The sequence below is a fragment of the Triticum urartu genome, chromosome 6 (assembly GCF_003073215.2).
Source record: "Triticum urartu cultivar G1812 chromosome 6, Tu2.1, whole genome shotgun sequence".
Classification (NCBI taxonomy): Eukaryota; Viridiplantae; Streptophyta; class Magnoliopsida; order Poales; family Poaceae; genus Triticum; species Triticum urartu.
In genome coordinates this window covers 469,525,601-469,548,122 of record NC_053027.1, presented here as the reverse complement: position 1 = coordinate 469,548,122, position 22,522 = coordinate 469,525,601, and the positions used below count along the sequence as shown (strand labels likewise).

At 42.9% G+C, this 22,522-nt stretch overlaps 3 protein-coding genes across 3 annotated transcripts; 2 read left to right on the top strand and 1 right to left on the bottom strand.

Annotated features, from left to right (window-relative positions):
* Window positions 1–1,510: 1,510 nt before the first annotated feature.
* On the top strand, window positions 1,511–4,362 carry LOC125514294 (probable pinoresinol-lariciresinol reductase 3). The gene is made up of 5 exons (XM_048679605.1): window positions 1,511–1,945; window positions 2,041–2,175; window positions 3,041–3,278; window positions 3,383–3,586; window positions 4,098–4,362. The coding sequence occupies exons 1-5, from the start codon at window positions 1,757–1,759 to the stop codon at window positions 4,256–4,258; spliced, it is 927 nt and encodes a 308-aa protein (XP_048535562.1). The 5' UTR covers window positions 1,511–1,756; the 3' UTR covers window positions 4,259–4,362.
* A 126-nt stretch (window positions 4,363–4,488) lies between these two features.
* On the top strand, window positions 4,489–13,795 carry LOC125514290. The gene is made up of 11 exons (XM_048679603.1): window positions 4,489–7,503; window positions 7,826–7,936; window positions 8,024–8,056; window positions 8,850–9,018; window positions 9,103–9,284; window positions 12,317–12,453; window positions 12,571–12,666; window positions 12,895–12,964; window positions 13,068–13,142; window positions 13,225–13,270; window positions 13,351–13,795. Exons 1-11 carry the CDS (start codon window positions 6,298–6,300, stop codon window positions 13,404–13,406), a joined length of 2,181 nt encoding a protein of 726 aa, XP_048535560.1. The 5' UTR covers window positions 4,489–6,297; the 3' UTR covers window positions 13,407–13,795.
* LOC125514291 lies at window positions 9,811–11,896 on the bottom strand. The gene is made up of 4 exons (XM_048679604.1): window positions 11,520–11,896; window positions 11,295–11,433; window positions 11,045–11,178; window positions 9,811–10,906 (listed from the first exon to the last, which is right to left on the bottom strand). The coding sequence occupies exons 1-4, from the start codon at window positions 11,717–11,719 to the stop codon at window positions 10,057–10,059; spliced, it is 1,323 nt and encodes a 440-aa protein (XP_048535561.1). The 5' UTR covers window positions 11,720–11,896; the 3' UTR covers window positions 9,811–10,056.
* Window positions 13,796–22,522: the final 8,727 nt, after the last annotated feature.

The following is a 22,522-nucleotide window of genomic DNA, read 5'->3' as shown; positions in this document are numbered from 1 at the left end:
AAGCTTGTTCATGCTTCTGGACAATTGGACATGGCATATATCTTTGCCTTCTCCTGATGTACAAGTCATTTAAGATCATAGTCGTTTTGTACTCAGGTTACATCATATGAGATTAAGTATATGATAATGTGTTTTTCTTCTGCTGGCATATTCATGCTTTTGGATGCATTGATTTAACCAAACAAGTGTTGTGTTTTCCAATACGTTTTTTCATCAATGGGATTTCAAAGGACAAAATGTTATTAAACATGTGTATATTTCGCATTCATAATTTTGATGAACAGCCAGCGGCAGCCTAGGAACAATGAGAATGACCATCCTTGACTTCGTCAAAAAACATGCTTAGGTACATTAACAATGTATATTTTTTATTATAGTTTTTTAAACTTAATCATAGTATAAGTTTGTTTGAAATTTTTTTGACTGCTATTACATAACTATCTCTTCAATGCACGTGAATTTTCATGTGCAGGCTTACTAGTTATTAAAACTCGTGGCACCTCTAGTCGGCTCGTGACAGCGTAGCGAAGCAAAACCAAAGACCCCGATTGTGTGCGCCTAGACGCTAGGCGCCACACTGTATGGTGTAGCATCTAACTCTTAGGCGTTACACACATTTAGCAATTTTTAGACAGTCTAGAGTGCGATATGGTCAGACGTGTAGCATCTATCAACTAGGCGTTGCACAGTGTAGTGTGACGCCTATGTGTCGGGCGCTACACAAAAGGGTCAGTGAAGCGAAAAATTTTCAAAGACAGTTCAAGTTGTGAAATTTTTTCGTCCATAGGTCAAATTTGTCGTTTTTGCCCTTTGTCTTATGTCATGGCAAAATCTGTATCCTGAATGGATTCGATTAACCTGACATAAGAACTGGATGTGTTTCACTAGAATCTTGCCAAAATGTGCTCTTCACAGTCGACTCTATGCATTATGCCCTCACGTACTTAGAGATCCCAATTAATAACAAGAAAATTTGAAAGTCAAAGATACCAGTAAAGTTAGCTTTTGTACTCCTGTTAAGACAATCAAACACCTCATTTCTCAATACAAGCTTGCGCGTTCTACATGGTCAGTCATCTAAATACCATCCAATCTATATCCTCCTAATGTTTTGCAATATTTTTAGTCATTGGTTGGACGATATTCCAAATAAGGATGGGTGTGTATGCCTTATTATGGTTGCTAACGCTATGGAGAAATGATTTGGTTTTCAATGGCAAAAACTCTATTCCTTTGCAATCAATTTTCCGCTACACGCACTGTCTTAGTACGTGATTTATGCTATATCGAACGGAGTAATCGTTGTTTAAGTTGGTATGTATGCGGCCGGAGTGAGAGGCGGTTTTTACCCAACATAGGTAGCAGCATAATAAGACTCGCAAAATAATAATAAAAATTGACAGTAAAATGACAATATCTCTTTATTCGAAAAATAGTTTAGTAAACCTGATCAGGATCAGTCAAATTCCAACTCGAGCCGTTTCAAGCTGCCTGATTAAGGGCTAGTTATTTTACTGCCTTCTAGAATAAGCTAAAAATAAACTACCCTCTACCTTAACTGGTAGTCTTTTAAAAGAAAAAAAATTGATTAAACTTCTAGAATAAACTGAGTAGGGTAAGCTTATTCTACCAGCCGAAAAAAGCCACCAAATGAACTGGCACTAAACAAGTCAGCCAATCAACGGCGCCTGTTGATTCCAGGGCACATTTCCTTGTTTCTTCCCCATCCTTCGGCTCGGCTCGTCGATCGGCGGCGATGTCAGAGGAGACGGCGAGGAGCAGGGTCCTGGTGGTCGGCGCCACCGGCCGCCTCGGGGGAAGCCTCGTGCGCGCGAGCCTCGCCGCCGGCCACCCCACCTTCGCGCTCATTCGCCCGCACCACTTCGCCCTCCCCGACTCCGCCCCCCTCAAGCCGCTCGCCGCGGCCGGCGCCACCATCCTCAAGGTAAACGCCCGCGATTCCAAGTGCTCACTGCCGCTACCTGTGCCGAAATCTCCATTCCGCCTGACCGACGTGCCAATTCCGTCCGTGTGGCTCAGGGGTCGCTGGACGATTACCCGAGCTTGCTGGAGGCCGTGCGGCAGGTGGACGTGGTCATCTGCGCGGTGCCCACGAAGCATGCGCTCGAGCAGAAGCCTCTGATTCGGGCTATAAAGGAAGCTGGGTGCGTGAAGGTGAGGTCTCCAGTTCAACTGCATCAGGCGTATGCATATCTAATCAGTGGGGTTTAATTAAAGAGTAGTTGGCACGTCGTTGTTCCGCACCAGTCATTAATGCAAAAACAATTTGGAAACCTACCGCTGTAGTATCAATTTGAAATCAATCCATCAGTGCAATTACTTAGCCAGCCAATTAATTACGCGTGCAATTAATTATGTCTGTTTAAATATAGTACTTACGCCAAATCAATTTGGAAACTGAGACATTAATGCAATTAATTAATTATTAGTCAGACAGTTATAGGCCTGCAGATAATTAGTAGTAGAGATTATTTCCAAAACAGCCCATAATCTACCGCTTCACATGCACCTAGAATAATTAGCCACCGACATTGTCACAACCCAGTCAATGCCACCGCGGCTGAGGACAATCGGCCACACGCCACCACTCTTCAAATATTGTTTAATCCTGTAGCAAAGCACGGGTATTTAGCTAGTCTAATTAGTGGGGTAGTGTTTTTCTTATGTGAATTGACAATCGCGTAGCGAATGTTCTATTTAGAATCAAATTGTTGGGAGTTGGTAGCACCCCGCATTAGCAGAAATGACATAGTAAATGTGAAATGGAGGGGAATGAAATAGGACAACATGCTCATTGGGCTAAACTTTATTACTTGGAAAAAATCTGGAATAAAATCTCTGCACCACACAAAGAGACGCAACCAAAAAGGCGACAGGTATCTCCGTCCTAAACAAATGCAATTTTCAATATCTCCGTCCTTTAGCAATCTTAGATTTTATACATCGCAATTTTATTATTAAGAAGGAATTGCGGAGAAAATGCAAAGCATTGCTTCTGATGTTGCAGTGAATCATGCAGAGATTTATTCCGGCGGAATTTGGAGTTGATCACACAAAGGTGCAGATTTGTGACATGGACCATGGCTTCTATGAGAAGAAAGCTGAAATCCGCCGTTTAATAGAGAGCGAGGATATTCCTCACACGTACATCTATTGCAACTTCCTGATGCGCTATTTGCTTCCTTCGCTAGTGCAGCCGGGTCTAGATGCCCCTCCAAGAGATGAAGTTACGATATTTGGTGGAGGAGATACTAAAGGTCTGGTGATATTACTTCTCTCAAATCTGCTGTCTGATACCTGGAATGTAAAATGTTCTTCCATGTTCTGTTTTTTTCCCTCAAGGAAGATTTTGTCTCTGCAGGTATCTTCGTTGAAGAGGGTGATGTGGCTAAATTTACAGTGTGTACCATAGAGGACCCCAGAACATTAAACATGACATTGTATTTGAGACCTCCGGGAAATATCTACTCACTGAATGAATTGGTTAGCCTCTGGGAGACAAAAATCAACAAATGCCTAAAGAAGATACATATAACTGAAGAGCAACTCCTTAAAAACATTCAGAGTAAGCTAACAGTACTCTTGGTGAAAGGTTTCCATGATATATTAGTAGAATTATTTCTGTTGCTTTTGTATGTCCGCTGCTGTCAGGGTTATTCCTTTCAAATACCAGGTTTAATCAAATCCAACTTTGAGAAAGGTTCTGATGCTCTTTTCTGGTACAGTTGTCTGTAAATGGAAGGATGTGATTTCGTTCTTTCAGTTAGAAAAACATAAGCCGTGGTTACCCCTTGCAATCTAATACACCCTCTGTTTCTAAATATAAGACATTTTAGCAGTAACAGAGATAGTAGAAGTTTAGATGCTAATACTTTTTTTTTATCTTTCGCCTTACTCTACAAGTTCCAGCACTGACCTCTCGTTTTTCTGAACCTTGGCATGAATAATTGCGAATACAGACTCACCGCGAATTATAACTCTGCTCCTATGTTTATAAGTAGTTTGTGAATAACACGTGAATGTTTTTCTATATTTATTTTTGTCATGTATCTTATTCTCTCTTTTTTTATTTGCAGATGCACCGTTTCCTCTGAAAATGGATTTGATATTTATATATTCAGCTTTTGTTAAGGGTGATCACACGTATTTTGAAATTGACTCGAGAAGTGAAGGAACTCAACTGTATCCTGATGTAAAGTATACCACAGTTAGCGAGTACTTGGATACACTAGTTTAGAATGTTGGTGATCTGTATGTTGGTCATAAGTACCAACCTTTTGTTTCAATTGACATTTTGAATGATGATGGGAGTGATGAATGTGTTCCAAGTTCTTGTGCTCACATTTTAATGTGTTCCGGTCCCTTTTCTGTTCTCTGAAAGAAGTGGGGAGTGATGAATGTGCATCGAGTTCTGTGTGCTCAATAAATATATGAAGCTGTCAGATGTTCTTATTATTTTCCTGTCCGGTCTGTTAATTAACTGTCTCTTAGCTTTTTCTATCCTGTTCATTCCAGCTAATCTTGTGAAGCACCACCATTAGTTTTTGGCATGTGGCCATGTTTGTTCTAGAATCCTACGGATTATTTATAAGTATTTCGCATTATGTATTTAGTAATATAGTTAGTTCAGCAGCACAATGTGAGCAAAGAATCATGACAATAGTCTATAGTGGTTGGGTCCTACACATTCTGGATCCAGTTAGGTATATGTTTGGTGTTCATAGGAATACATGATTGTTTCTCGTATAAACAGCCTAGGGAATGGGGCAGAGTGTCTGTTTCCTCTCTTGTGCTTTGGTTTCTTCTCTCCTAGGTGGAGTGGAAGAAAGGACAAGAATTTCCAACACAGCAAGAAAAAGCTGTGTTTCTTGTCTTTCTCCTCTGATTTGTCTCTATAACTCCTGCTGTTGCCCTCCCTTTGGGCCTTAAACTGTGTATATGAAAGAAAGTCATATCGCGCTTGGTCCTTCAGGTAACAACTTCCCTGATTCATCTTCGATTCATTTGAGTCAATTTGCACTATACATTTTGTTTATTTGAAAATTGCAACTTCTTAAAGAACAAGATAACATGAGGTTAGTGCAGAAGGTATCAACCAGATATTTCATTTGAGATACCTGAGTTCTGATACTTCAATCAGATGGCATGAACAGATGGACTTAAGATGTGCTAATCCAATCCATCAATGATCTTACTTATGCATATACATTACCATGTATGGCATGAATTTTTGGTGATAATATAGTTGCATCCGTAGCCTGACAGTGCCAACCTAAACCTTCTTGTGTTAGCCTACTTTCAACTGTTGGCAGTACACTTCGTTGCTACCCTGGTCAATACCATATTTCAAATCCCGCCAACTGTGTTCCAAGGAGTTGATGTGTCTGGAAAGGTTTCTCCAGGGCAGTACTTTTCATATGTCAGCTGCGACCTGAACTTGCTGATCTAGTTTTAGTTTGGCTTTGTTGCACCGGATGCTTGAATTGTTCTCTTATCACAAGATAGTGAACTGGCTACGGGGTCGTATGGAAAAGTATTTTCCATATCTAGGAGCCAGGGTTTTCAGCTTGTTCACATAAAGGCCATGATGACTTACCCTTTTTTTTTAAAATAGTTTTCTATCCAGATATTCACTAGAATATATAATTTCTTTGATGTGTCATATGAAAAAAGTGAACTATTGCAATTTAGTACTGCCATATATGAAGAATTCCATGATAGAGCAACGGGAGAGTAAAACCTGCGGACACCAAACTAATACTGCTAAAGTTGACTAGTCTCTTGAGTCTGAATTAACATAACAGTGGGTCCATGTTACTATGTTAGCGGAGTTTACATTTTGTGCCACACAGTAAGTTTTTGTTTTACTCATCATTCTAATGTTTTTGTCTTCTACTCCCTCCGTTCCAAATTACTCGTTGCAGAAATGGATGTATCTAGAACTAAAATACATCTCTAGATACATCCATACTTGCGACAAGTAATTCGGAACGGAGGGAGTACAAGTTATGCTGGATTGCTGTCAAGCTAAATTATTTAGCAGAGTGCCTTATCACCATTGTAGTTGCATGTTTGCATTGTGAACTAATTGCTGCTATGGTATTATCATGCAGTAGAAGACAGGCCAAAAGTTACTTTGGATTTGTTTGAAGTTCAAGCTAGGCCATCATTAATCTTGGTCATTAGCAATTTAAGAAAGGGTCTAGTAATTTTTTGTTGATCTCACAGTAATGCAATTTTTCTGAACCGCAGGAACTTAAGATTGTGTGATCAAGTATGCTAGCTGCAGATAGCAATACAGGGCACAATAGGCAATCGACACGCCCCAAAAGTGGCTATGAACCTTCGGATACAGAAACTGAGTGGCATGATAGCCCTTGGAATGATGCAATATTGAAATCACAGCGGACTCGGTTGCCTAAAGATCCTGCTAGGGACCCCCAAGTTGGTGCTAGAAGGCAAAACACATCTCCGAACCGTGTAAGAGATTATCCTGACGAGAAAACTTCAAGCTTGAGGAATAATCGTACTCCTCCCAGGGTCACCGAACAGAGGCGCCATACTTCCCCATATGCTGGTGGAAACAATGAATCACGCAAGAAGAGCAGCCGGACACCTCCCAGATTTCGGCCTTCTATGGAAAAATTTAGTCGATCGTCGATCAAGGAGAGGATATCCCGTAGCCGGTCAATTTCTACACCGAAACTACGACCTCATGAGAAGGAGCATCCTTCTAGAGTTCCTGCATTCCGTGGCACTCCTGTCTCAACACAGGTAGAAAGAGACTCAATTGATGTTATGAAAGGTGGTTCACATGCAGAAAATTGTTCCCCAGAGATCAATGAGTTGGGTGCAAATAGCAAGGGGCCTAGTTCCAAACATAATGAGTATACATGTACAAGCACAGAGTCTGCAGGTGACATCTTCTTCTCCCGTGACTGTAGGGCCCCGCTTGCGAAAACATTAGTAAAGAATAACAGTATTGACAAATCCTTCACCTCTGATTCAAACGTCGTTGATGCTGATGTTACTCAAGCAAATAGCAATAATTTGGGCCGGACATCACAGTTTGTTTCAGTTAGGACTGGTTTTTCACGAACTACAAACACCAGCCATGCTAATGGTCGGCACTCACAAGTTAGCAGTGGCACCACTTTGAGTAGGCGGTTAAACAGTGATCGGTTTAGTGGGGATAGTGGAAAGTTCAGTGATTTCACTGAGAAACTAGTTGGAGGCGTCATGAAATTCACCTCTAGCAGGCAGAAGACCCAAAATGATGCTTGGTTTCCATGTGCGATTGGAAAGTCGTGCCGTAAACCAGAACCAGCGAGCCACAAAAAAAATGATGATTCTGAATCAACTTTTATTCGGAAGGCACTTGTTGTGGAGAAGATTAGACTTTTCTGGGCTGATAAATATCGTCCACGGACTTTGAGTGGATTTACTTGTCACAGGGAGCAAGTTCAACAGCTTAAACAATTGGTAACAACTTCAAACTCTTTCCTAACTACACAAGTTTTAAAACATAAATTTCTAATTCTCGCTGTAACTCTGTCATTAAACAAGAACTGTCTTGGTTAACTTCTCAACCGGAGTATTTACGTTATGGTTCAAAAAAATTCAGCCGAAAGACCCCAGTTAATCTTAATTCATTCTACTGTCCAGTTAAATTAAATCCAAAAATAGCTAATCTGTACAAATTTGCTTGGCAATTGCATGGGCACGCTAAAATCTGCAGATAATTGTTCCAGTAGCTCAATGTTAGCTATCTAGGTTTCTAAATGCCAGTTCCCTTTCCTGACAGGTTTCCCCTGAGTTTTGTCCTCATATCATTCTCAAAGGGCCTCCAGGATCAGGAAAGAGATCATTATGCAGAGCAGTACTCACTGAGATCTTTGGTGATTCCTCTCTGAATGTACAACTTTAAACACTGAATATGGTAAGCCATGTTAATAAATTACACATTATAGACCGCATTAAGTATTTGTTGTTGCTTTTCCAGGTATCTCACTATTTGAAGAGTTGCAATGCCCAGGTTAGTTCTGTCACAGACGAGTAGAATTTATATACTTGTTTTATGCACTTAAGGGCATTTGGACATCCCACAGCTTGAATTCATTTTGATGCCGATGCAACATTCCTGCCAATTGCAATCATTGTTCTCAGTAGTTTGCACAAAGTAATCATGGCTTTGTGGTTTGAAGACAATGTAAAAGGTTACTTGTATCATTGAAGGAAGACGAAATTGCTTTACTTAGTTTCATGCGGTCTTGCTTGCTCCCTCATCATTTTAGCTAAAGGATAGAGAAACAATTTACAAGGACCACTGCAAGCATTGAGCCATCATATTACTTCTCAAATGAACTTTGTAAAATGTTACCAACTATATATGTAGTTTCGTGTCAAAATGCATCTGTAAGTCCATAGAGGACTAGTTTGTGGTTCATGTCTTGTGTTGTTCAGCATTTTAAAAGAAATTAGGTAATTTCTGTAATGTTGATGTTTGCAGTCTCTTTTCTAACTCATCTCCATGCCAGGTTAGCATATTTGTTTTCTCTGAGAGAACTGAAATTTCAACCATCATTTCATCCCAACAACTTTTGGTGTGGAATAAAAACATAAATTCTTCATTGCTCGACAGTCAACATTTAAACATGTGCATACTGCTTAGTGCTTACCATGTGGCACTACCATCTAATTATTCTACACATCGATGTATCCCTCACTTGGCAAGAAATCCATAATATTATGTATATTAAAAGAACACCACATGAGGTAATTATGTTATAGGAATCTTAAGTGAGGATGGGTTACCCTGATTTTGGCAGGGACCTGCATCTGCGCCCATTTTTGTCCCATTATCATCAAGTGATCACCACGTTGAACTCAATATGAGGACTCAATCCAAGCATGCTAGATATGCTTTGACAGCTCTGGCAAATGAAATGTCAAATAAGCATAAAATTACTGAGATAGCTGCAACCAAGAACTTCAAAGGTATACTTACATCATCTGCAGTGCTGTTTTCTGTAATCTCATTTCTTTTGAAATCTTCCTAACACGCTTATTTGTTGATTCCAGTTATTGTTCTCTATGATGTTGACAAAGTTAGTGAGAACAATCAGCGGTTGATAAAATGGATAATTGATTCCTCCTCTGATGCATGCAAAATAATAATGACTTGCCAAGATGGGCCCAATCTTCTTGATTCTATTACAAGCCGTTGCAAGCTTATTAGCATTAGTGTGCCAAATACACGTGAGGTGAGTTTTCTCGATTTTTTGTTGTCCTTTCACTCAAGGGATTGGGTGTGTACGCAGATTGCAGAACAAGTGCATGTGATTTTACATAATTTCAGTGATTACAAAATATATTAACTTCTTACCTAGTAGCTAAGTCCCCAATTTAAAAACACAGAAATGAGATTGAACACTAACACAGCAGTTTGTTCCGAGAACCATTAAAGTCCAATTTGGAAGATAGGGAAAACCATTTCAATAAAAAAGATTGATGACTGCTGGGTCCCATATGTCATAGCAAAATGGGTCACTGCTGGAGTTGATGACTTTTTTCTCTATTAAGAGGTTATTGCCAGTCTGCTAGAGATGCTCTAAAGTGCCTCCAATAGCCACTCTTGTAAGACTGGGCAAACTACCATCCTTGTTGGCACTTCAAACGGCTCACAGAAAGCATAATTTGATGTCAAAAGAATTACAGCCCAGTCTCAGTCTCATAACCTCAACTCAGTTAAAGAAAAATAATGATTGCATTGCAATCCAACCAAGATAATGAGCAGTTAAACGATGACATATTTCAATAGATATTAGTAGAACCCCAATACATTATTTCTGATGAAACGACAAGAATACTTTTTTTGTGTGAACAATTCTGTCTCAAGAAAAGAGTACTGCGAGTCTCAACACTCAGTCTTGTACAAATCCGTCTATTGTATACACCTGTCTCATCTCTGGGCTGTTATTCTATGATAACATTTTACTACAACAAGATTTGGTACTGGATCAGTCTAGCAAAGCATTACAACTCAATGACAATAGGGGAATTTGTCAGATCAATAATCTTGGGGCAAATGCTGGCCACTTTGCTGCAATCTCTAGCATACCGGGCGACTGGTGTAACCAAGTCTACCACATCAATTTCATGGAAGAAAAGATTACCATCGTCTGAACCTGCCTTCAACACTGGAGATGCTTCCCCTGTCACACAGTTTACTGATCTTCCGGCAACATCATCGCTGCACGAGCTCGAGGAACATCGAGGTGGTGTTCTAGACACGTGCAATTCCGATGTCTCGTGAATTCCGCCCCATTCCATGTAACTGAAGTCATCAGTGGGATAATATTCAACATCAGAGTCAGCAATTCTGGTTTCTTCTTCCACTGGTTGGGCCCCAGAGGATTCTGAAATTCTTGATCCACAGACCTCACTCCCTTCCATCGGAGCAAAAAACTCATCAGTGTCTGATTCACCGAAGTCATCAATGGTATATTCAACATCACAGCCAGCACTTCTGGTTTCTTCTTCCTCTGGCCGGGCTGCAGAGGATTCTGAAATTCCTGATGCAAAGACCTCACTCCGATCCATTGGAGCAAAAAACTCATCAGTGTCTGATTCACCGCCTACAATTCCGGTTCCCAAATCCATTGTCTGCAAACCATGATCAGAAGTGTCACCGCCAACAGCCGCATCTCGTTCTTCTTCATCCTCTCTAGGCTCCATAATATCATCCTCGGACGAAAGGCCCTCGACGTAGCACGGGAGATCCTCCATCGGGCTAACGACAGTCTTCATGTGGCAGGGGAGGGGCGGGCAGCCCGCGGTGAACTTGGTATTCTTGGTGGAGAAGAAGTTCACCGTGAGATTCAAGCTGGCAACACACACACACAGGCATCAGAACAGCCGTTCACATCAGTATACTGTTACTAGTCAACTCTGGCCGGCCCCAAGAAAAGAAGAATCCATGGATGGAGCAGCTAGAGATAGGAGAAAGAGAGAGGGGCCTTACTTCTCCCATGAAGGGAGGTTGAGCATGGTGTAGGCGAGCTTGACCTTGTTGCCGATGCCGCCGAGCGACTTGAATTCGGCGGCGGCCTTGCGAACGGCCAGCGACTCGGTAGGGTGCTGCCACGCCCACTCGAACTGCAGGCCAAGAAACGGAGGCGGCCACGTTTAGTAAGAAAAAAAACCGAGGAGCCACCGTAACCCACCATCCAACGAAGAGAATCTTTCAAGGGGAAGAAGGGTTGGTTAATTACCTGGAGGGCGGCGACGTTGGTGGGGAAGCCGTAGATGCAGAGCATCATCTCCCAGGGGCGGCCGCGCTTGGTCCGCCAGGCGCCACATCGGAGCTCGCCGTTGTGCTGCCGGATCCGCCGCCGCGGGTTCACCGTGAACCTGCCACACGACCGTCAATCAATCAGGTGCAAGAAGCAAAGATGAGATTTTTGATTGATGCGAGACGAGGCGGGGGGTGGGGGTACCCGATGTAGGTGCGGCTCTTGCTGCGCGGGCAGAGCGACCGGAGGAGGTAGCAGCAGAAGAAGCCACCCCCGCCGCCGGCGGCTTTCTCAGGTCCATCTTTGGTTTCCTCGTGTCCGTCGCCCGCCACGGCTGCCGCCTTCGCCGCAGCACGCGGCCTCCTCTTGCCCTTGGCCGCCGTTCCCCTTCTTGCCCTGCCCATCCCTCTCTCTCTCTCTCTCTCTCTCTCTCTCTCTCTCTCTCTCAGAGCAGCCTGATGCGGATTTGGGCGAATTGGATGGGGGATTGCTCCGAGATGAAGGCCGCCTTTCCGATCCCGAGTGATGGATTAGAAGGCAACGGCTATTTTTCAACCGATGGATTTACACCCTTTTTTCTGAGGAGAGAAACCTCACTTGACCCAGTCGTCAGACGCGTAGCGCTCGGCTGGTTGTCTAATCCTCTTTGTGGGCTGGACCCCTTCCTGGGCTTCGTCCCGGGCCTCCGTCATGGGCCTGGAGCCTCGACTGCGAGAAGATGGGCAGACGGCCGCCAGAAACCCTAGCGCGGAGGGCTCGCGACGGGCGTGCTGTGCCAGTGTGCCCTGCCTCTGTGGGGTTTGGTGGAAGCAACACATGAAAACAAATCGACTTCTGTTAATGGGACCTACCTGGCAGCTACACAGCTGGCGGGCGGAGGGGCTCTGAGAGTGCCCTGTATCCACCGGGATTGAGGTTCCGTTTTATCTGGATGAAATGAAACACGGTTGACTCACAAATATGCTTGCAGTAGCTGACTTGCAAATTGAAAAAAAAAACAGGTTGTGGAGGTTCTCACTCACATATCAAAAAGGGAGAGTTTCGATCTCCCCGCAAGTTTGGCTTACACCATTGCGACTCGATCCGCGCACAACATGAGGGAGGCGATATTGGCTCTGGAGGCATGCAGAGCTAACAGGTATGCTTTGTAGTATTCGTTGTCCCTTCTCAAGTCTTCTTATTTCCTTCGGTTTTGTATTATGATGATGATCCTAGCATGTGCTCTTCACTTCCATTTTTCCCTTTGATCTATCAGCTACCCCTTCGTGGATGGACAAGCTATACCGCTAGGATGGGATGGTGTTCTTGAGGAACTCGCAGCAGAAATTTTAGAAGATCCTTCTCCCAAAAGGTCTGCTGGAGTAAAACAAAATTTAGCCATGAATGTTTTCATTGTCCTTCTCCTTGGTTGTGAACATGTTATCATTATGCTTCAAGTACCACCAATATTTCACTTTATGAATTGCCGCAGCTTTGATCAGTCACCATTGGTTGATTTATTTTACTAACACAGGAAAATTTTATTGAGCTGTGCGATTACATTCAGACTTATTTGCTAACGCGTCAACGTATTACGCAGGTTATTTTTGGTACGAGGCAAGCTCCAAAAACTTTTGGTTGAATCCGTGCCTCCTAAACTTGTTCTCCAGGTACGAGTTATTCAGATTTAACCTCAAGGATGCTACTACTATATAACTCCACAGACACAATCGCGTGATTAAACATCATTCTTGATTATTATTTTGCCTGCAGAAACTCGTAGAGCTGTTCCTGAAGGGAATACATGCTAACATAAAGAGGGATGTTTATTACTGGCACGCCTACTACGTAAGTTTCCTCGGCATATTTCTGTTTAAATGCACTTCCCAGGGGAGCTATGATAGCCATGCACGAAAATGCTGAATTTCAGGATAAGAGGTTGCCGGCTGGTGCCAGTGCACTGCTGAAACTGGAAGGTAATTTGGCACTCATGTTATCATGTAAACTAAAAACAGCCTGAAACCATGAAAGTTAATTGTTGGCTTTGCTTGTGCAGAATTTATCGCCAAGTTCATGAGCATCCACCGGAAGAGCTTGGCAGCCGATTCATGAAGACTTCACTAGATCAGCCGAGAAAATTTGGCATGCCTGCACGCAGTTCAGCTGAACCCTGCAGCCAATATGTATTTGGTTCACCGGTCATGGAGCCTGCCGGCGTTCATAGTAGTAGTATTTTGGAGTGGGGAAACGAGATGAAACGAAACGGGGACTGAAACCAGTCCGTTGTGCAGTAAGCCTATGCTATGTACAGTACATGTGTTTTTGTGCATTTGGTCAGTGTCTGTACTCGACGAGTCTATTATGCATTTTCACATCGGCGGATTTGGAATGTGAAGGAATAGGTCTTCACAGGTGTTTGAAGTTTGAGTATATGTGGAGTCGTTTGCTATAGCATCTTCAAGGGCAATGGTCGAATTTGACGTCACATATGTCTGTGGACATGGCAATGGTCAAATTTGGCACTCTGTATGTTCGTGGACAGCAGGTGTCGAGCCTCATTTCTATTCGTCTAATCGTGTAGTTGCACACTGTCTTTTAAACACCGAAGATTGTTGAAGCACATTGATGTCAACCTTGCTATGTCAAAAAAAGAGTAACACAAGTCTTTGATGTAACTGCTTCAGCTATGTTGATAGCAGATAGCTCTTTGGTGTGACCTTGGTATTGCCCTGACAAACCTACCAGATAATTCTTCTATTGTCAATGCATGCAGTCGGCACAACCAAGTATAATGTGAAAGCCTCTTGCTATTCTAATTGCCAAAAGTTTGTATGTGTTTTTGACATTTCGTTATGTCCAGTACTCCGGTCCAAACACCTTCCTCATGGTAATGACAAATCTTATCATTGTGTCAATGCATACGCTCTCTTACATTCCAAACATACATTTCTATATAAGGAAAGAATGACGGTGCTCCGGTGCAATCCTTCATCAGTGTGAACTGTCATAATCCTTAACAAACCTTCATTATGCGCAAGAACAAATGCTTGCGCATTTGGTAGCGACATCAAAAGAAGCCCTCATGATATATCGGGAGCTTTGAAGTAGTAGTTGTAGAGATCACATGATCCTTTGTCCTATTCCTAGTAACAATTATCCTGCCAGACTGAAAGTGGAACTATCTCTGGGTGGTTTTGGTAATTCCTAACAACATATAGCTCATTGAGCTAATGCTATTTCAAGATAAACATTTCAGGAAAGCTCAATGATTGGCATGGCATGGATGAGAAATGTGGACCCCTCAAAATGCTAAGGACAAAGGATTGGCTCAAGCTCAAAGCTCAGGACTCTATATTTTTTATTTTAAGTGATCCAAGATCACATTGAGTCCATAGAAAAAGCCAATACTATCAAGAGGGGGTGAGGTGTTGCTTAATGAGTTTCTTGCTCAAAGTGCTTAGTGATATGCTCCAAAAACCCTCAACTACTTTCTCACATCCACATATGTCCCAAACCAAAAGTCAAACTCGGCCCCACCGAAACTGTCTATCCGGACCCACCGAGTTCAGTTGACATAGCCACTGCCAGAATCCCTAATCTTTTCGGTCTTACCGATAGGGATCTCGGTATCACCGAGATGGGATTGTAATCTCTTTGTTTCCCTTCGTAACGTTTCGGTCAAACCAAGATGAGCGATCGGTCCCACCAAGATTGCAATGCAAACTCTCTGTTTCCCTTTCGTAACGTTTCGGTACAATCGAGATGAGCGAATCGGTCCCACCGAGTTTGCCTGACCAACTCTCTGTTTGTCTATTACCAAAATCGGTCCCACCGAGTTTGTGTAATCGGTCTCATCGAGATTACGTTATTCCCTAACCCTAACGAAATCGGTCTCACCGAGTTGACATGTCGGTCCCGCCGAAAACCCTAACGGCCACAATATGAACTAAATCGGTCTGACCGAGTTGTATGATTCGGTCTCACCGAGTTTGGTGATTTGTGTGTAACGGTTAGATTTTGTGTGGAGGCTATATATACCCCTCCACCCACTCTTCATTAGAGAGATAGCCATCAGAACATGCCTACACTTCCAACATACATTTTCTGAGAGAGAACCACCTACACTTGTGTTGAGGTCAAGATATTCCATTCCAACCACATAAATCTTGATCTCTAGCCTTCCCCAAGTTGCTTTCCACTCAAATCATTTTTCTACCAAATCCAATCCTATGAGATAGAGCTGAGTGTTGGAGAGACTATCATTTGAAGCACAAGAGCAAGGAGTTCATCACCAACACACCATTCGTTACCTCTTGGAGAGTGGTGTCTCCTAGATTGGTTAGGTATCACTTGGGAGCCTCTGTCAAGATTGTGGAGTTGAACCAAGGAGTTTGTATGTGCAATGAGATCACCTACTTCGTGAAGATCTACCCTAGTGAGCAAGTCCTTCGTGGGCGACAGCCATGGTGGGATAGACAAGGTTGCTTCTTCGTGGACCCTTCGTGGGTGGAGCCCTCCATGGACTCGCGCAACCGTTACCCTTCGTGGGTTGAAGTCTCCATCAACGTGGATGTACGATAGCACCACCTATCGGAACCACGCCAAAAATCTCCGTGTCTACATTGTGTTTGCTCCCTCCAAACTCCTCCCTTTACCTTCATATGCAATTGTTTTACTTTCCGCTGCTATACTCTTAGAATTGCATGTGTAGGTTGACTGCTTGACTTGTGCTAAGTTGCTAAAATCTGCCAAGAATTAAAATTGAGAAAAGGCTAGATTTTTATTTGGTCAAGTAGTCTAATCACCCCCCCTCTAGACATACTTTCGATCCTACAAGTGGTATCGGAGCTTTAGTCTCCATTTGCTTTGATTTACATAGCTTTTGGTGGTCATAGCCTTGGTTTCACAACCTAGGAGAGTATGGCGTCTAGCGAGGGAAATTACCACCGTAGAGGTCCTTACTTTGATGGTACTAATTTTGCTAGTTGGAAGCATAAGATGAAAATGCATATTCTTGGACATAACCCCGCCGTTTGGGCTATTGTGTGCATTGACTTGCAAGGTGAATTTTTTGATGGGAGAGAACCGGACCGTGAAGCTACCGCAAAAAAGTTAAAGATACTGCAATACAATGCTCAAACTTGTGATATTTTCTTCAACGGATTGTGCCCCGAAAAATTCAACAGAATCAGCCGTCTTGAGAATGCAAAGGAAATTTGGGATACTTTGATTGATATTGTAGCGACCCGACCCGAATGGATCAAGTCTCTATGCTTAAGTGTCATCCCTAGATCGGTATGCTGACACACACAGTACTCGAGGATTTATAACAGAGGTAAATTACATGTATAAAATAACGTAAATACTATTACCTCGATCCAAATAGCGGAAGTAACAAGGTTGTGGATTCCCATCAACACCAACGGCAAAGTTGAGTGTAGAAATCATAACCCTAACGTAGCACTTACTCGTCGTAAGATAATCCTGCAAAATGAGACGTTGTAGCCACAAAGGGTCAGTACATTGAATGTACTGGCAAATTCACACTGTAGAGCAATGATGAATAATGGCTATCACTACATGCATATATGGCTGGTGGAAAAGCTCTACGGTTATAAGGTTTTTGCGAAAAGCCAATTTTTCCCTACTACAAAGGAATAAATTTTATTTAACTATCATGGTGGTTGTTAAACATTGAGAATGGTTGACAGCATTCTCAATCCCAATTAAGCATCATCATTAAAACCCAACAATATTCATTTAAAACAACGTGATGAGATTCACATGATAATCCAGGTACTAGATACTCAAGACGTCCATAACCGGGGACACGGCTAATCATGATTAGTTTATACACTCTACAGAGGTTGCGCACTTTTCCCCACAAGACTCGATTGCCTCCGTTGGATTTCTCGCACTACACGGTGTTTGAGAAACGGATGACCGAGACATAGTCTTTCAGAAGCGCTAGCACCTTACGATCGGGTAGACCGTACCACCTACATCCCCTACATCTGCTAGTCTACCATTGTAAGAGTTCGCACGACTTAGTCAACTATGCTAGAGCCCATAGTATCTTGTGGCTGCACACGGAAGTTTCTAGTATGAATAATCTCATGATCCCTTTGAGCCTGGGTGGCGGTCCAAAAAAACAGGCAATCCTGGTCTACCCAGGTGCCTAGACAGGTAATGCTGAAATACCCAGGTGCCTCAATCCACCCAGATGTGTGTTTAAGTTGCCACCTTAAGTAAACCATTAATTAACAATCTCACATCTGTCATGAATACTCTCAAAACTCAATCCACGTCTACGAGCATAGCATGGCAATCTAAGCATAACGTAATAGTACTCCCAAGGGTTTGATAATAAACAGGTAATAGGTGTTGGGGAACGTAGCATAAATTCAAAATTTTCCTACGTGTCACCAAGATCAATCTATGGAGTCATCTAGCAATGAGGGAGGATTGGATCTACATACCCTTGTAGATCGCGCGCGGAAGCGTTCAAGAGAACGGGGTTGATGGAGTCGTACTCGTCGTGATTCAAATCACCGATGATCCTAGCGCCGAACGGACGGCACCTCCGCGTTCAACACACGTACGGAACGGAGACGTCTCCCATGCCTTGATCCAGCAAGGAGGAGGGAGAGGTTGATGGAGATCCAGCAGCACGACGGCGTGGTGGAAGTAGCGGGATTCCAACAGGGCTTCGCTAAGCGCTGCGGGAGGAGGAAGATGTGTCACGGGAGGGAGAGGGAGGTGCCAGGGCTCAGGTATGTTTGCTCCTCCTTTTCCCCACTATATATAGGGCCAAGGGAGAGGGGGAGGCGCAGCCCTTGCCCCTTCCTCCAAGGAAGGGTGCGGCCAAGGGGGGGAGGAGTCCATCCTCCCCAAGGCACCTCGGAGGTGCCTTCCCCCTTTAGGACTCTCCCTTTTTTCTCTTCTCTTGGCGCATGGGCCTCTTGGGGCTGGTGCCCTTGGCCCATGTAGGCCAAGGCACACCCCCTACAGCCCATGTGGCCCCCTGGGGCAGGTGGCCCCACCCGGTGGACCCCCAGGACCCTTCCGGTGGTCCCGGTACAATACCGGTGACCCCGAAACTTGTCCCGATGGCCGAAATAGCACTTCCTATATATAATTCTTTACCTCCGGACCATTCCGGAACTCCTCGTGACGTCCGGGATCTCATCCGGGACTCCGAACAACTTTCGGGTTACCGCATACTAATATCTCCATAACCCTAGCGTCACCGAACCTTAAGTGTGTAGACCCTACGGGTTCGGGAGACATGCAGACATGACCGAGACGTTCTCCGGTCAATAACCAACAGCGGGATCTGGATACCCATGTTGGCTCCCACATGTTCCACGATGATCTCATCGGATGAACCACGATGTCAAGGACTTAATCAATCCCGTATACAATTCCCTTTGTCTATCGGTATGTTACTTGCCCGAGATTCGATCGTCGGTATCCAATACCTAGTTCAATCTCGTTACCGGCAAGTCTCTTTACTCGTTCCGTAACACATCATCCCGTGATCAACTCCTTGGTCACATTGCGCATATGATGATGTCCTACCGAGTGGGCCCAGAGATACCTCTCCGTTTACACGGAGTGACAAATCCCAGTCTCGATTCGTGCCAACCCAACAGACACTTTCGGAGATACCTGTAGTGCACCTTTATAGTCACCCAGTTACGTTGTGACGTTTGATACACCCAAAGCATTCCTACGGTATCCGGGAGTTGCACAATATCATGGTCTAAGGAAATGATACTTGACATTAGAAAAGCTATAGCATACGAACTATACGATCTTTGTGCTAGGCTTAGGATTAGGTCTTGTCCATCACATCATTCTCCTAATGATGTGATCCCGTTATCAACGACATCCAATGTCCATGGTTAGGAAACCATAACCATCTATTGATCAACGAGCTAGTCAACTAGAGGCTCACTAGGGACATGGTGTTGTCTATGTATCCACACATGTATCTGAGTTTCCTATCAATACAATTATAGCATGGATAATAAACGATTATCATGAACAAGGAAATATAATAATAATCAATTTATTATTGCCTCTAGGGCATATTTCCAACAGTCTCCCACTTGCACTAGAGTCAATAATCTAGTTCACATCGCCATGTGATTAACACTCACAGGTCACATCGCCATGTGACTAACACCCAAGAGTTTACTAGAGTCAGTAGTCTAGTTCACATCACTATGTGATTAACACTTAATGAGTTTTAGGTTTGATCATGTTGCTTGTGAGAGAGGTTTTAGTCAACGGGTCCGAACCTTTCAGATCCGTGTGTGCTTTACAAATCTCTATGTCATCTCCTAGATGTAGCTACCACGCTCTATTTGGAGCTATTCCAAATAACTGTTCTACTTGGAGCTATTCTAAATTGTTGCTCCATTATATGCATCCGGTATCTCTACTCAGAGCTATCCGGATAGGTGTTAAGCTTGCATCGACGTAACCCTTTACGACGAACTCTTTTTACCACCTCCATAACCGAGAAACTTCCTTAGTCCACTAGTTACTAAGGATAACTTTGACCGCTGTCCTGTGATCCATTCATGGATCACTCTTGTACCCCTTGACTGACTCATGGCAAGGCACACTTCAGGTGCGGTACACAGCATAGCATACTGTAGAGCCTACGTTAAAAGCATAGGGGACGACCTTCGTCCTTTCTCTATTCTGCCGTGGTCAAGCTTTAAGTCTTAACTTCATACCTTACAACTCAGGCAAGAACTCCTTCTTTGACTGATCCATCTTGAACACCTTCAAGATCATGTCATGGTATGTGCTCATTTTGAAAGTACTATTAAGCGTTTTGATCTATCCTTATAGATCTTGATGCTCAATTCTCAAGTAGCTTAATCTAGGCTTTCCATTGAAAAACACTTTCCAAATAACCCTATATGCTTTCCAGAAATTCTACGTCATTTCCGATCAACAACATATATTCATCAGAAATTCTATAGTACTCCCACTCACTTCTTTGGAAATACAAGTTTCTCATAAACTTTGTATAAACCCAAAATCTTTGATCATCATCAAAGCATACATTCCAACTCCGAGATGCTTACTCCAGTCCTCAGAAGGATTGCTGGAGCTTTGCATACTTATTAGCATCTTTCAGGATTGACAAAACCTTCCGGTTGTATCACATACAACCTTTCCTCAAGAAAATCGTCGAGGAAACAATGTTTTGACATCCTATCTGCAAGATTTCATAAATAATGCAGTAATCGCTAATATAATTCCAACAGACTCTTAGCATCGCTGCGAGTGAGAAATTCTCACCGTAGTCAACTCCTTGAACTTGTCGGAAAACATCTTAACGACAAGTCAAGCTTTCTTAACGGTGATACTTACCATCATTGTCCGTCTTCCTTTAAAATCCATATGTACCTAACAGCCTTACGACCATCAAGTAGTTCTTACAAAGTCTACACTTTGTTTTCATATATGGATCCTCTCTCGGATTATATGGCCTCGAGCCATTTATCGGAATCCGGGCCCACCATCGCTTCTCCATAGCTCGTAGGTTCATTGTTGTCTAGCAACATGACTTCCAAGACATGATTACGTACCACTCTGAAGTAGTACGCATCCTTGTCATCCCACGAGGTTTGGGAGTGACTTGATCCGAAGTCTCATGATCAATATCATAAGCTTCCACTTCAATTGGTGTAGGTGCCACAGGAACAACTCCCTGTGCCCTGTCACACACTAGTTGAAGTGACGGTTCAATAACCTCATCAAGTCTCCACCATCCTCCCACTCAATTCTTTCGAGAGAAACTTTTCCTCGAGAAAGGACCCGATTCTAGAAACAATCCCTTATTGCTTTCGGATCTGAGACAGGAGGCATACCCAACTGATTTGGGTGTCCTATGAAGATGCATTTATCCGCTTTGGGTTCGAGCTTATCAGCCTGAAACTTTTTCACATAAGCGTCGCAGCCCCAAACTTTTAAGAAATGACAGCTTAGGTTTCTCTAAACCATAGTTCATATGGTGTCATCTCATCGGAATTACGTGGTGCCCTATTTAAAGTGAATGTGGTTGTCTTTAATGCCTAACCCATAAACTATTGTGGTAATTCGATAAGAGACATCATGGTATGCATCATATCCTATAGGGTGCAGTTATGATGTTCGGACACACCATCACACTATGGTGTTCCAGGCTGTATTAGTTGTGAAACAATTTCCACAATGTCTTAATTCTGTGCCAAACTCGTAATTCAGATATTCATCTCTATGATCATATCATAGATATTTTATCCTCTTGTCACGACGATCTTTCAACTTCACCCTGAAATTACTTGAACCTTTCAATAATTCAGACTCGTGATTCATCAAGTAAATATACTCAACATCTACTCAAATCATCTGTGAAGTAAGAACATAACGATATCCACTACATGCCTCAGCACTCATTGGATTGCACACATCAAAATGTATTACTTCCAACAAGTTGCTTTCTAGTTCCATTTTACTGAAAACGAGGCTTTCAGTCATCTTGCCCATGTGGTATGATTTGCATGTCTCAAGTGATTCAAAATCAAGTGAGTCCAAACGCTCCATTTGCATGGAGTTTCTTCATGCATATACACCAATAGACATGGTTCGCATGTCTCAAACTTTTCAAAAACGAGTGAGCCCAAAGATCCATCAACATGGAGCTTCTTCATGCGTTTTATACCGATATGACTTACGTGGCAGTGCCACAAGTAGGTGGTACTATCATTACTATCTTATATCTTTTGGCATGAACATGTGTATCACTACGATCGAGATTCAATAAACCATTCATTTTAGGTGTAAGAACCATTGAAGGTATTATTCAAATAAACAGAGTAACCATTATTCTCCTTAAATGAATAACCGTATTGCGATAGACATAATCCAATCATGTCTATGCTCAACGCAAACACCAAATAACAATTATTTAGGTTTTAATACCAATCTCGATGGTAGAGGGAGCGTGCGATGCTTGATCATATCAACATTGGAAACACATATCGTCAGCTCACCTTTAGCTAGTCTCCGTTTATTCCGTAGCTTTTATTTCGAGTTACTAACACTTAGCAACCGAACCGGTATCTAATACCCTGGTGCTACTAGGAGTACTAGTAAAGTACACATTAACATAATGTATATCCAATATACTTCTATCGACCTTGCCAGCCTTCTAATCTACC